The following is a 15,437-nucleotide window of genomic DNA, read 5'->3' on the forward strand; positions in this document are numbered from 1 at the left end:
TCTCGAGGCCCCGCCCCCGGCTGCGTCCCTGAGCGGCCGCGCTGCCGCGGCTCCCGGGCAGGTCGGTCCCCGGGACTTTGGCCATCGTCGCGTCGCCGGGTGCTAAGTGGCTGGGTACTGGTCTGCACTCCCATGATGGACTCCAAAATAGCTGACCGCTATTTAAATCTGCGGCAGGGCTGTGATGAAGCCCAGGGCATGGCGCCTGGATGGAAAAGGAAACGTGACACTGCTTCTTCGATAAGCTTAGAGGACGATGGCGACGTCCAGAGCTGCCGAGAGGGGCCTAGGTCTCCTCTCCTTATCCCGAAATAGAGAATCCTGATAGGAAATCAGCACAGGCTCCCGTCCCCCTTCCCAAGCATCGCCGTTGCAGCCCTCCACCCCAACACTGCAGCTGCCACTGGCGAGTTACTGTGGTGCTTCAGTTTGATGTTGAGGAAACCCTGAAGTGAATGAATATCTGAAAAAAATTTAAGTGTCTATGGGCTAGATCTTTTGAGAGTTGAGAATATACTCAAAAGATTAAATTACGACAGCAAAGGCTTGTTAAGGAAGGAGGGTGTTGAGAATGGAGTTGACACAAACGTAACGTTATTTTGACATACCAAAAGACTAGCAGCTTTATCAGAGCAGCGTGGCTTTTGCTGAAAGTAGTTTTCTTCATGGAAAAAATTTATAACGGAGGCAAATATATAAAAAACTAAAAAGGATTTCAGAGTATTCCCTTTAGATGTTAATTATAGAATTGTCTTGGCCATGTATACAGTAATACTTTTCACGAGTTATTTGAAATAACTCAGAATCTTGTCTCACATAGGAAAACATGCATAAAAGTGGAACAGCTTGCTTTTATCTTCCTTGACTTTTCTGAGCAATTTCCAAAGAAACTCTGGCTCCAAATACTGGAATGGGTTCATCCAACCGAGGTCTGAGAAAGAACGAAATTAAAATTGAACGACCTGCTTTTTCCTTCCTTGATTTTTCTGAACAACTTCCATGGAAACTTTCGCCTCATAATGTGGAATGGGTTCATCCAATTGAGGCCTGAGGAAGAATGAAATTATTAGTTGAGTAGAGCACATAGGATAGTAGTTAACAATGGCTATAGTTCAGTGTTATCACTTTAAATAATACAAAGTTGTCCATTAGTATTTCCACTGTTAAAGTTAAATTTTAAAGGGGAAAAATATCTACTTTATCCACTTCCTCTTTTTTAATAAACAGATTCAACTTTTAAAAAATTGTACTTTTCCCTCTTCTCAAGCTATGGGTTATTTCAAGTTGCTTCGGGAGGGGTGATGAGGAAAGGCAAAGGGTAAGGTACAGTATGAAATGGAGGAAGGAAAACTCAGCCACTTCTATCTTACGGAACACTTACTGGTATATCATAAGATACACTTTGAGAAATATTAAGCAGCTATTTATCTAAAAATAAAATATGGAGGCAATAGGTGTGCTGTGAAAGCTAAAACAAAAATAGATATGCCTGCCTTATCTCCGTGAGAACAGAAAAACAAACAAGAATGATTTGGTTACTGAGCATACCTAAAAACACCAGTTGATAACTTCTCCATCACGTCTTTTAAGATACGTAGCTGGAAGGATGGTTAAGGTTGCAATGTAAAAAGCAAATAAAACCATTCAATCAGCAGAAGATGGTAGGCAGGTCACTTTTTTCTTTTTTATGTTTAGCAATCTCAGAAATTCAAATTTTAAGTTACAGAAATTTTGTAAGCTGTTAAGTTTAACTCTAAAAAAAGGAGATAGGTAATTGGTACGAGAGGCGGTAACATAAAAGAGCCTAAATTTCTAGGAACAAGTGATGAAAGAAGCAAGCCTAATGCTTGCCCTAAGTAATGACCAGCGTTATCCCAAAGGATGGTAATGGAGTGGTGTCAGGTTTTCACTTTAGCACTATGGAGTGCTATTTCTATTTAAAAACAATTTTAGCACTTACATCTTTTACTTTAGGTGCACATTCATTTACTAAATGGCTACTCAAAATCTGTGTGAAGGAAAGTTAATAAGGTCTCTGTGATACAAGTCACTAAGAGAGTCAGAAAACTGTAAAACTTTTAAATTATCCCATCATTTAACTGTAATATTAAAATTATAATATTAGAATTGAGAGTCTGTAATCAGTAGTAATGGAGAATTATTTATGGCATGCGATCTCACGACTGGAAGGAGAACTCTATGTTAAATCGCAACTGGCTCAGTGTGAACTAACGGGGGGGTTTGCACAAGTGAAGACTAAAGTCTGATTCAGGACTTTAGAAAATGTAAATTAGAAAATATGAAGATAAAACATTTTAAAAAATTTTTAAAAAGGACCTAAAGAATACTGACTCACTTATTCATACTGTAAATTCGTTCCACTTCTGTTAATGAAATTGCCAACAGTATAAATGTGTGTATATAATGTATATTTCTGATTTTTGAAAATTTAACATCATTTCAGATAAACACGTCATGTTTCAACGTGGTCTGTGGGTTTGTTGAACAGGTTAAAATCATCTTCTGGGGTGTGGTAAGGGAGAAAGCTTGAGAAATTTAAGTAACATAGGCAAAGCAGCCCAGCCTAGCTCCTGACACATAAAATTCAAAAACGCTCTTACTTTTACCACATGGTGTAGAGTATTGTTAACATCCTATAGTATTCTTGATAATTACAATGTTATTGTACATTTAAGTTGCTTTAAATTGAAATTTAAAACAAATTCTTCTGGAAAAGTTAAAAATTAAGTTTATTTTCTAAATTTAATAGGAAAGTATTTAATTGGAAATACTTTAATCTCATATACTCACTACATTAAGGGGATTATCTGGTTTCTGAAATGTGCTTTTTAAAACTCAACATCACAGTACACTAATAAAACCCCACATGAAGGCTGTGCATCAAGTCTGTCATGGCTCCTAAAGGAGGCTGGCCTTCACACGTATCATTCATATCTAACCACACGCATTTAACAAAAGTGAAGTAAGGTATTCAGTGGAGACAAATGTAAGGCTATGCAAGTCTCCTTCTTCATGCACACATATACTCTATTAAGTAACAAGAACTTATTTTTTATCCGATATGTTAAAAATTTTACTAAGTGCAGCTGCCTTTAGAATAGTCATCTTAGAAATAAAAGGTTTATTCTTAAGTTCACCTTGCTTTAAAGAGGGTTGGACCTTTCTTTTTGGGGCTGCTTATATATTAAGAAAAGTTTTTGTTACTTTGGCTTTCTTCACCAGATTTGTCTCTGAATGACTTCCATTTTAACAAATCAAACACATTTTCATTTGATGAAGACTTCCTATCACTGACATTCCTAAAAACGCTCCACAAACTCTTTAATTTAGATTTTTTCTGAAAGATTTTGCACAATGGCAAGGTGACGTGTAGTTTCCATAATGCCAGGTTAGAAATGAAACAAAATCTTCCATGTAACTTATGGTTTATCTCCCATTCATAAATGAACAAGACTGCCTGGGTGTGATTCCTGTCCTGACACTTGGGCCTGTATTAATCTTCCTATGCTTCAGTTCCTCACTTGTAAAATAGGAATAATAATAATACTTACACCTCATAGGGTGGTTTTAATGTTTAAATAAATTAATACCTGCAAAGCACTGGAACATTGCTTAGCATGCTCAATGAAAGTTAGCTGCTATTATTTATTATTACCATAATTAAAGAATGATGAGAGTTCAAGGTAAATTTCAAGCCAGAAATTCAAGTCAGTAGAAAAAAAGGATATAAAGATATTTTCCTTGTTGTACATTTGACAGATTCCAAACTTCATCGTTAAGGAAAGCCACCGTTGCTCCCTTGAGGAAAAGGCAGTGGCTATCGGGAGGATCCAACTTGGAGAGAATGAACAAAGACTGATCAATTACCGAGTTTAACAGCAAAAAGATGATTAGCATCTTGAGCTAGAAAAACTTGTACACAAATTAAATAATAATCAAATCAGTCTACGGCCATGCCACCCTGAACAAGCCCAATCCCGTCTGATCTTGGAAGCTAAGCAGGGTCGGGCCTGGTTAGTACTTGGATGGGAGACCACCTAGGAAGACCAGGTGCTGTAGGCGTGAAAAATAAAAAATAAGGGATTGTAAACTGACAAGGTCCTTGCAATCTGTGAGGTCAATCAAGGGTCTCGCAAAAAAACAAACAAACAAAAAACAAAAAAACCCAAAAAACCCCAAATCACAAATAATCGGCACACAAACTTTAATAACAATATGTTAACCATGTTTTCTTTTGCATTTCGTTGTCCAAAATGATGAAACGGCAAGGTCAGATGCTAAGCCAATCTAGAATCCTGGTGATGGAACAGTAGAGAGAGTGTGTGTGTGTGTGAGAGAGATTTCTGGCTGCTACCTAACAGTCAGTTTTATCGGAAAATCAATGAAGACTGGTATATGAGAATTATGGTGTTTGCATACCAACTAATAAAAATATTTAATTTTGGTTCTGTTAGAAAATGTAACTTTGGGAGACAATGTGTATATACACATTGTCGTACATTCCAATTTAAATAATTAGGAAATTGTGATAATTTTATAGAGAAATATTTTGCCATGTCAATAATGTTTGTTACAAGGAAAAAAATTCCTATTTGAATTACCATTAAATTTAGAAGTTACAACTTCTAAACCACTAAATAAAAGTTAAATGAACTTCTCCACTGGGCACCATTTCAACATTTTGGCCAACATGTAGCAAAAGTTAAAAAACAAACCAACCTACATTTCTTTAAAAACAAGGTATAATTTAGAATTTATACAAATTCCGCCACATTTTGCCTCAAAAGACTAAGGCATTATTCTTCGTTAATTATATCCTTTTGGTGTAATGTTTTACTATTTCTGATAATACCTGCAGGTTTTCTTCTGTTGTTATCCAATGGCCTCCGACACCAAGCAGTGTGATGATATCATGTTTATGAGGTAGTAGTTGTAACTTCACTGTTGGTTCATCATCTTTACTATATAATCTCACTTAAAGAGAACAGTTTAAAAAGAGAGAGAAGAGAAATATATTCTACAGTCATCTGATGAAAATTTATTCTTCAAATAAATTTACTTTTTAATGTAGGAATGAGGAAGCATTTTTCTTAAGAAAAAGTCAACACAAGTATTCAGACACCTTAAAATATACTTTTGCATTAAAACTATTAATAAAATTTGCTTTTAGATTTATTTATAAATAAAATAACTAAAGATAAAAAGTCTACTTTCATTTGAAAACCAGGTAAAGTAATAAGATGTACAACTAAGTCTGACAGTTGTAATCAGAACATTGGTAGCTTAATACTTTTGGGAAAGCTGACTTATAACTGAGGAACTCATGGACTCAAGACAGTCATACTTTGACATAATTACTGAAATGTCCACTTGAAAAGTTAATAAAACATACATTCGTTTCTAGTGAAAGATTTTTGTGAGATTATTTCATATCTTGAAAATACCAGTTAGAAATAAACACACGATGGCCATATGCAGCTCTATTCACCTATGATTCTCATGATAGAAGACAAATTCTAACAAAGTATAAATAGAATGCTTTTGCAGGCTTGTGAAACCTCTCTTTTAGGTGAGATGGCACTACTTAAGTGTATACAAATTCGGTGTTAAATAGATTTTTGTTAAACTACAAAAGTTCAAGGAAGGTGAAAATTGAACAAAATACTGTGCACTTTTTCCAAGTAGAGATTGCAGAAGTCAATCATCCAATACAGGGCCCTATATAGCAGAACTGACTGAATAAGCATCTGGCTGAGGCTTGAACTAATATTTATCATATGGGAACCATTGAAAAGGTCACATTTGTAGATTCTTGTAGAGATACTTAAACTCCAATGCCTATACTTTAAAAGGCAAGCATGTTTTCTCCTCCAGACAGAGTTTACAATGGGAATAAAATAAAGATGCTCCAATTTAAATAGAAAAGTTAAAAAAAAACACCCAACAAACTAAACATTGATCAAATATTTATGTTAAAAATTATTCCCTGGTTATATATTTTTTTTCTAAAATGCATCTATCACACTAAAAAAAATTAAGGACTACTGATTTAGCAAAGTACCCACCTCCAGCATCTAGGACAATATCTACTCCCAGGCCACCTGTTTCTTCTAAACAGCTTTCAGCAACATGGGCTTTCCCATTCGATACATCGATCACTCGGGCTGTAAAGGACAGGAAGTCAGGCAACTGTACTGTTCTCTATGTGATCAACACAAACAAATCAGAGGAAAATAAGAAAAGCGAACAAATATCTCTTCTTTGAAATGAATTAAGTAGTTTAAACAACTAATCCAAAATGTACTTTTTTTCATCTAACATGATATTGGTAAGAATCAATTTAAATGAAGGGAATGGTATATTCGATCGAATAAAATATAAGCATTTTGTGGATAACGTGTTCCAAGGCTGGTCTGCTGACACAGAGGACTGTTCCCTATAGCTATAGGATATATTGCCAGGGCTGAGAATCTGTAAACCACAGAGGTACATATATATGAAGACATGGGTTGAAAGATTAAGCAATTTCTTAAATATGTTCAGATTTAATAGAGTTTAGAGCTAAAAAGTACAAAAATATATTTGTGTGATCTAGGTCTCTATTAGAGGCTGTTTTATTCCTTTCTCATAGAAATTCCCTGTACTTCCCTTATTTGCTCCTCAAAACAAAGAAAAATCTTGAAGGTAAAGAAAAAAACATGATTATTTTTAGAACAGTTGGTGAAAATTAAACTATTTTTAACTGGTTGCTTTAAAGTATTATATTAATAGAACAAGCCAATGAGAGAATTAAAATAAAAATCTCAGAATTGGAACTGGCAAATGAAGACACGTTTATGTTTCATTTTTTATCTTTTAACACCTCCTCAAAGAGGATTCCTCTGAGAGCTGCTTAGGTTCACGTGATCTAAGCTTTGGGGACAGAGGTGGAGTATGGAGGACACACAGGAAAGGGGAATGAAGCAGCTAGGAAGGGCAGGATTAGATAATGAGAAACTCTTCCCTTCAACAATACCATTCATGCTTTTTTTTTTCCCCCTCTTCTTTTCAATCTCTTCCTTTTCCTTTTTTCCCTATATTCTTCCTTCTCCAGGCTCTGTCTTAACCAACCTTCCATTTCTTGGTTATCTCTGACAGAAGCATAATGTAACAATGGAAATAACATAAACTTCAGTGCTAGATGGGCCTGGGGTCAAACCCCATCCCGGCCCTTCTTCTAGTTGTGTACCCTTGGACAAGCTAGTTAAATTCTCTGAGATGCTGTTTCCCTGTGTTAGCCAACACAGGGTTGTTGAAGACTTAAAGAGATAACATCCATGTTAACACTCAAACATTACTTTCTTCTTGCCTGCCCTTCAATTACACTGATCATCTTTTCTCTTCATCTGTTAAAAACCCCAAAGTTAACTCTGTAACTCTAGTCTCTTCAATTCTGTTCCTATCTTTCTCCTCTCCTTTTTCATTTTTTCAATCTCTATTTTCTTTTTCCACCCCATGTTTGTTGCCGTTCAGATACATTCAATCTTTTCAAGAGCTCCTCAGTCTCCTCCATGTGCTATTCATCAAAAACTATATTTCACCTGTGTTTCTGTGTAAGTGGTCTGTCTCCCTTTCTATAGTATATCACAGAAAACAGACAACTTTAGTGGCATATCACTGAGTAAAACAGATTGAGAAACATATAAAGTGATGCAAAAATATATCCCTTTATTGACGGAAACCAAAGAGGCATCACCTAATTTGAACTTGGCTAAGTTAAGAACAATGGGGCAAAGAAGAAAAAGCATTGAAAAATGTGGGTTTAAAAAATAAATAATTAGCAGATGACATGATACTGTGTACAGAGAATCCTAAAGAGTCCACCAAAAATCTATTAGAACTGATAAATGAATTCAGTAAAGTAGCAGGATACAAAATTAATATTCAAAAATCAGTTGCACTTTTATAAGCCAATATTGAACTATCAAAAAGAGAAATTAAGAAAACAATCCCATGTACAATTGCATCAAAAAGTAAAATAAAAAACAATAATTAAAATTAAAACTATCACTTTCTTAAACTTGGATTTAGCACAGATACTAAGAGCATTTTAAAAATGACTTATGTTTTGGATTTTGTACTTTGTTTTATAAGCACAATTTTAAAGGTGATATCCCTTCAAAATGTTATGTTTCAAAGTCTGCGTTGAGTAATGCTACCTACCTATAGAAGGCCTAAGTCTTTCAAGGTACTGCTTGTCTTCAAGGCTGCATGCTGTTGAAATCACTTTGGCTCCTCTATGGTGTGCTAACTGAATAGCTATCGTACCAAGTGCCTGTGTAGAAAATAACACAATAGGTTTACAGATACAGGGCAGAGGCCATATCTAATTTATTTTATAGGCTGCTTAATAATGTGTAATACTTTAGTGCTATTTTAGTACATTTTAAAATGTTATCTGATAGAAAACAAAAAGAAATATGGACAAGTTTAGTAGGATAAGACACTGTGATTGACTTTCTTCTTCAGAAGGGGTGGTGGAAAAGCTGCACATGCCATATGCTCTCACCCAACCTGTCCAGAAGGGCACATAATTTCAAGAATGGAGGGCTACATTAAAAAGCATGGCCTTGGAAAGAGAAAAATGGGCCTTTAAGGGCCTGGGCATGATGATCTAAGCTAATTACACAATACACATGCGAGCCCAGTGACCTCTGCTGGAAGATCGGAGCACTTCAAAAGCTCCATCCTTTCTGCTGAGCGGGGGTGAAGTTCAGGGAAACACCGCTCCCCTGATTTGGACATCAGGCTGAAGCCACTGCTGAAGACAGTCCGCCTTTTTTTTTTTTTCCCCCAAAGAAAAGCAAGGGAAAAAGCATTTTCATCAACAGTCAGAAAATAAAGCTATAAATTCACCCCAAGTTTTGTAACATTTTTAGATTATAATATTTTTATGTGTTTGCTTTTAATGTTGAACTATTTTTTTTGATGATACATGTAAGATATTTAAATTAGGACATTTAATGATCTTGTGTGATCCAACTATAAATTCGACACCTTATTAATGTAAGTGTGTGAGGGATGTTATACAAAATTGGTAGTGAGTACAGGGTTTGGCTTCAAAGACTCTTCGGCTACTTCAGGCTTTGTGTAACAAGCATAAAAAAAAACTGCTTGTTCCCTCTTTTCATGTACTAGCAGATTCAAAGTAAGAAACTAAACATGCTAAGTCTACCTTTTATCTCTCACTGATAAAAGCTGCTTATTTCATAAAATGGGAGTTTGGTAAAGAATTCAGTGAATAAGCTACTGGCAAAGAATTATATTAGCAAATGAATGGCCCAGTCCTTAAGTTTACCGTGTTTCGGTCTGTTTCTAAACAAAACTATTAGCACCTACACTTGCTCCATCCATTATCAGCACTGATTTTCCTGGTGAGAGATGAGAAAGATAATGCAGAGCTGTGTAGGCTCGTACTCCATCGCGAATGGTTCCAGCGGCTTCTGTCCATGTAACTTTTTCTGGCTTATGAACTATCACAAAGAAGAAGAGGAAACAATTGTTAGCAAGTCCTGTTAGTCTTGCTTCCTAGATCTATCTCCCCATCACCACTGCCACCATGGCTCTGATCCCAGACTCTACTCCCATTACGATTTCCCTGTTTCCATTCTCGCCCTCTAACCCCAGCAGACTTGTCTCTCCCACTAAAGGTCACAACCATCCTTTTTTTTTTTTTTAGTTGAGATATAACTGACATCAGAGGTCGCCAGCGTTATAACTTAATTTCTTAGTTGCCTTCATAGTTCATCACCCAAGTATACATTCCTAAACAATATAATTTAGTTTTGCCTGTTTCTGAAGTTTATCTAAATGGAATCGCACCCATGTGTTCTTTTCTGTCTTGCTTTTTATACTCGACATTGTTTTAAAGACACATCCTTTTTTGTACCTGTGGCTGTAGTGCTTTCATTTTTGTTGTTTTATGGCATTTCCCTGTGTGAAAACACCATTTCGTTATCTGTTCTCCGTTCAGGAAACATTTGTGTGGTTTCCAGTTTTTGTCAGTTATAAACAATGCGGCTAAGAACGTTCTTGTAGAAAAGATTGTGTTATGCTGGTGAACAAGTTTTCTCTAGAATATTTAATTAGGAATGGAAATCTCAGGTCTCAGAGTATATTACCTCGACTTTACTACATTCTTCCAGAGTGGCTGTATAAATTTATTCTCCCGTAGCCGTGTATTAAAGCTCTTGTTGCTGTGAGCATTCTTGTCAACCCTTGGTATTAGTATACATTTTTACCAGTCGTGGGTGTGTAATGGTTTCTTACTGCGATTTTAATTTGCTTTTCCCTTACTACTGAAGTTGAGCATCTTTGTGTTTGCTGGCCATCTGCAATTCCTTTGGTGACGTGACTGTTCAAGTGTTTTATCAATGTTTCTATTATGTTGTCTTTTTCTTATTGACTATAGGAATTTTTATATATTCTAATGAGTCATTTGCTTGTTTATGCGCTATAAACATTATTTTCAACTTTATGGCTTCTCTTTTCAATCTCTTTAACAGTGTCTTTGAAAAATAGAGTGCTGGTACGATCTCTTAAAAACATAAATAACATTCTAACACTTTTGTGCTTAAAATTCATCAATGGCTTTCCAATGCACTCGGAACAAAATGCAAACTCTTCATACAGTTTCAAGAGCTCTACTTATCTGATCCTCAAGCTGCTCCTTTATAATGATTACTTACTTTTGTGTTTATGTTGTACACTGAGTGTGACATAAACAACCCTCTCTCACTTTACCCAGTCACTTTTATAACAGTTTTCATAGTCTTTACCAGCCTTTTCAAATATTTTTCCTCTGATGGCAATCAACTCAGGTGGTGGAGCCCAACAGTCAGCATTGCTTTTACCAACTGACTAGTGCCATCTAGTGGGGAAGCCGAGCATCCAAGCATACATGTTGAAGAGGTTACAACCGACCGGCAAGGCATTAAAATAGTAAAACATATTAAGCAGGGTAATGACAGTCATGCACTGCATAATGATGTTTGTCAACAATGGATCACATATACAACAGTGGGATCACATATAATCCCGTAAGATTATAATGGGGCTGAGAAATAACAACTGCCTAGTGACCTTATAGCCATCTTAAGTACTCGGGTGTTTGTGGTGATGCTGGTATAAAAGTATAGCACATACAATTATGTACAGTACATAACACTGGATAATGATAATAAATAACAATATGACTGGTTTAGTTACTATACTTTTTAGAGTGTACTCTTCCTACTTATTGAAAAGTTTGCTGTAAAGCCACATGCCGTGCTACACCTCATACATCTTGTGTTTACTGCATCCCTTCACTGCATCATTTTATCTTGTGCTTCATTTAATCTTGTGTTGTTTTGCATAGTAACATGCTGTACAGCTTGCAGCCTAGAAGCAGAAGGCTTCTAGGTGTGTAGTAGGCTGTGCCATCCAAGTTTGTGTAGGTATGCTCTATGATGTTCACATGAGGAACTTGCCTAACGCTATATTTCTCAGAATGTATCCCTGTCGTTAAGTTGCACATGACAGTAATTAATTTGTCTGAGACCATATAGCTAGTAAGTTTGAATGTCTGACTCTAAAACTAAAGTAGAATGTCTGACATCTAATCTAATAGTATGTGCTCAATTTATGTGAAAGTTCCTTATATGAAATTTTCCAGGAATGTGTTCCATCATAAGAATTGGGACTACCTATATTTTTATTAAAAAATCAAACAAGCTGTCCTTAAAAAAATGCTAACAGTAATAAACTACATTTAAGATACCAAAGGAACTGAAATTACATGGTTAGATATGGTTTAATGTTAAGATCCTTGCTTTTGTGTAAGATGTCCACAGTGTTTAAAAACTAATTATTATAAAAACTAATAAATAAATAAAAGAGAGCCATGTCTGGATCAATAATAACAGTGTAGAAGAACCCAAGAATTATCATGTCAATTCTTTCTACCTTAAGTCAAAAGGAATAATGCTGAAAATTGTGCCAAATTTTGAATAAAAGGTAAAATTATTTTTATGTTTGACAGAATAGCTTGAGAATTGAAAACACAAAAGAGCTGGAAGAATTCCTCAATTTTTAACCCTCTCCTTAATGTTCTGCAACAGGATCAATAAGACAGTTTTGGAGAAGTTGTCTGGAACTTAGTTCTTTGGCTCAAGGAAAGAACAGACTTCTCTGAAGGTGACTGAGTACTGAGCTTTCATTAAAAAAAAAAAAAAAAAAAATCACCAACGAAGTAATGGGAACTAAAACAGAGTTGTGGTAAACTGAATATATGCCCTGAAAATCTTTAGGGAACATGATGAAATCATTTCCTTTTTCATAAAATGTTGCACTGCAACAGAGCTTAGAGCTCGCCTCGTTTGGCACCCTTTTTTATGGACACAGTAAATGTACCCAGGGTTTTGCTTAAAGTCATCCACAATTGGTGGTCATTCTTAAAGTATTTTCTTAACATTTTACTGTATTTTCTTAAGAAATATCTGGAATAATTTCCTCTATATGTTGGTGAATTTCTGGACTATAATCCTCCTGATTTGTAGCAAAATAAAAGGTCATTTGTGTGGTTTGCTTGTCTTAGCTTCAGCTTTATAGCTAGGAAACTTTGATGTTCCCATTTGCTTTTCTCCTTCTGGTCCATTTTATAATTCTCCAGTGTTCAGCAATGCCTATAAGAATGAGCCTTTTTTGTTTTTTTCAATACTTAACCTTCTATAACAATTTAGTTTAGGGGATTTAGCCACAATTCAAGCCTGGGAATCCACACTAAAGGTTTTTGTCGACTCCATACTTAGAAGGTTCTCAAAAGAACATGGGCAACAAGGGCCCAAGGAAATTCTGGAGTCAAAAGTAGTGGTTTCCCATAAAGGAGCCAGTGGTGGTCATCAATTTTCAAATTGCATAATATCAAATAGCTATGGATCGGAGACTTTCGTAGCATGGTATCTGAAGATGAGTGAGCTTTATCTTTCAAAGGAAGACACATTCTAGCCTTAAAATACATATAACTAAGCACAGGCCTCAGATTTCTGGAAAACCACCTTTTTAAATTAATTTTTAATAAAATAATATGGCATTACTTGGAAATTTTAGACACAGTAAATGTCATTAAACAAATTATTTACAATTTATAAATTTAGAAATGAAATGTCAAGAGCTTTGCTAGCCCAGTTCAAGTTACAATATGGACTCGAATGTATAAATTTACTAATTTTAACAGTCCAAAATCCAAATTGGCCTTTTGCCCCCACAAGGTCCAATTAGGGATTTTATCTTTAAGAAAAAACTTTGGAAAAATTTTAATGAAATATTTCAGGAACACAAATTAATATATGTTGACCTATATATAGATAAGGTATGAAGAATAACATGAGCCCTGCATAAGGAGGAGCTGATTGGCAGTACCGCTGGAGTCCCGTGACCCACGCCGATCACATACTCCTCCTCTGCCCACAAAGGTAACTGCCGCTTGACTTATTTTTGGTTCATTGGTTTATTTTCTCAGCAATGCATACATTTTTATAATGGCCAGGTAAGATGTAAGACATCGAGATTTTTTTTAGAAGGAAATTTGAGACATCCTTAAAATGAGACACCCTGGAATGTTGGCTTTTGTTGGAAATGTTAGTGACGCAAACCTCATTTGAAGCTACAAGCTCTGTCTTGTTTTCATGTGTTTTGTGTAGCAACTGTCACAGTTCTGGTAGCACCCAGTAACCCACCTTCCCTTCACTTCCGGTTATATTTAGAATTGAAGTGAGATACAATAGACTACACTTTATATTTCAGTATCTCCCAATTCATGAACTGAGTTGTATCATAAAAGTTAATTTGTGAGTTAGCTATCTAATTTCACTGTAGAAATCATGTACATAGGTTTTTAATCTTTGCTCTCAAAGTGTAATTAATCCACGAAGTCTAGCTTTTTTTTCTTAAAGTAAATTCAAGATGTTATGTAATTCTACCTTTATGTATTTCAGTATTCATCTTTAAATTACAGGGACATTTTCTGATATAACTATAATGCTATTTTCACAGATGAAAAAATTATCAGTAATTTCTTGATGTCATCTAATACCCAACCCATGTTCAGACTTCATTCTCTCAGAAAATCTCCATCTGATTTTTCATCTCTATATTTTCTTTATATCCTTAAGATATGCTTAACTTTGTGTGGTTTTGAACTTTATAGAAATAAATGGTATCACACTGTTTGTATTCTTGCTTTCTTCACTCAATACAGTTTGTGAGATTCACCCATCTTGATATGTTTGGCTGTTATTTACTTATTTTCACTGCTGAGTTAAATTGCCATCTTGGAATATCTTTAGTTATCCATTTTCCTGGTGATGAACATTTGGGCTGTTTCCCTTTTCATTTCACAATTACAAACATGCTATTATGAACTCTTGTGCATTTCTACTGGCGCACATCAAGTTTCTGTGAGGTACAAAACTGTCTGTAGAATTATTAGGTCTGAGTATCCATCGTTACCTTTATTAGATAACGCTAAAATATTTTCTAATGCATTTGTACCAATTTACACTCCTGGTGCATAAAAGGACCCATCGTTCTGCATCCTTGCTGACCCTTGCAATGGTCACATTTTGTAACTATCAGTCTTGTGTGTGCATAACGGCATCTCCAAGTGGTTTTAATTTGCTTTTCTCTGATCACTAAGGAGATGCAGCATCTTTTCACTATGGTTTCATGAAGTGTGTGTGTATGTGTGTGTGTCGTTATTTTAATTTAAATATACGAAAAGAAAATTATTATAAGAAAAATTAAAATTTATTATTTCAGTTATAGGGAACACTTGGCAAAAGATATTAGCTAAAGAAATCAAAGTGTTCTTGAGTCTTTCCTGACTCAGACTCTACATGTATTATCTAGATTTTTTAAATTAACCTTTCCAATTTTAGTTAATAACCAAAAATAAGAAGTAAAAATATTCTGATTAGGAATATTTCAGAGCCAAGGAGAAACTGCTTGTCAACCCTCTTACCACGAGTGTAAGTGAAACTTAAAGTTCTATATACTGCTTAGTAGGAATATAAATTTTATGATACTGAATTATAAGCTGGGGGATTCATACGACTGGCCAACAGTTATTTCCTATGTACACTCACGGTAGATACAAAAGCATCAAAATGTTACCAGCCCCCACACATCAGTGAAGTGAGACTTTTATGCCACATACCCAGGTAGTGCTCATGTACTCTAACAACTTCGCAGAGTCCAGGGTCTTCAGAATCCAGGGGTAAAATTCCTGAAAATTAAAACGAAAAACTTAAGAGAAACAATCCCCACATGAATGCATTAATTCCTAATGAGATGCGCTTTAAGTGTTAGTCTAAATTTTGTTCAGTGGAATTTTGAGG

General features: G+C 35.4%; 1 protein-coding gene and 1 non-coding gene across 5 annotated transcripts in view; one reads left to right on the plus strand and one right to left on the minus strand.

Moving 5' to 3' along the window:
* Positions 1 to 598: 598 nt before the first annotated feature.
* The window catches only part of CRYZL1 (crystallin zeta like 1), a 30,103-nt gene continuing 15,264 nt past the window's right edge, over positions 599 to 15,437 (minus strand). For 3 of the 4 annotated variants that reach the window (XM_006920981.3, XM_015596769.2, XM_025039524.1), the window contains 8 exons: positions 15,257 to 15,325; positions 9,400 to 9,533; positions 8,224 to 8,335; positions 6,087 to 6,185; positions 4,874 to 4,995; positions 3,750 to 3,855; positions 1,549 to 1,594; positions 599 to 1,047 (listed from right to left, as the gene is read on the minus strand). In XM_006920981.3, coding sequence (XP_006921043.1) covers positions 948 to 1,047; positions 1,549 to 1,594; positions 3,750 to 3,855; positions 4,874 to 4,995; positions 6,087 to 6,185; positions 8,224 to 8,335; positions 9,400 to 9,533; positions 15,257 to 15,325 — 788 coding nt within the window. In that variant the 3' untranslated portion in view covers positions 599 to 947. Of the gene's footprint in view, positions 1,048 to 1,548; positions 1,599 to 3,749; positions 3,856 to 4,873; positions 4,996 to 6,086; positions 6,186 to 8,223; positions 8,336 to 9,399; positions 9,534 to 15,256; positions 15,326 to 15,437 lie in introns of all 4 variants that reach the window. The other variant, XM_015596770.2, reaches the window with a different exon arrangement.
* LOC112470397 lies at positions 3,965 to 4,083 on the plus strand. The gene has a single exon (XR_003042981.1). It is a non-coding gene; the product is annotated as a 5S ribosomal RNA (ribosomal RNA).

Source organism: Pteropus alecto, unplaced genomic scaffold (genome assembly GCF_000325575.1).
Source record: "Pteropus alecto unplaced genomic scaffold, ASM32557v1 scaffold3, whole genome shotgun sequence".
NCBI classification, from domain to species: domain Eukaryota; kingdom Metazoa; phylum Chordata; class Mammalia; order Chiroptera; family Pteropodidae; genus Pteropus; species Pteropus alecto.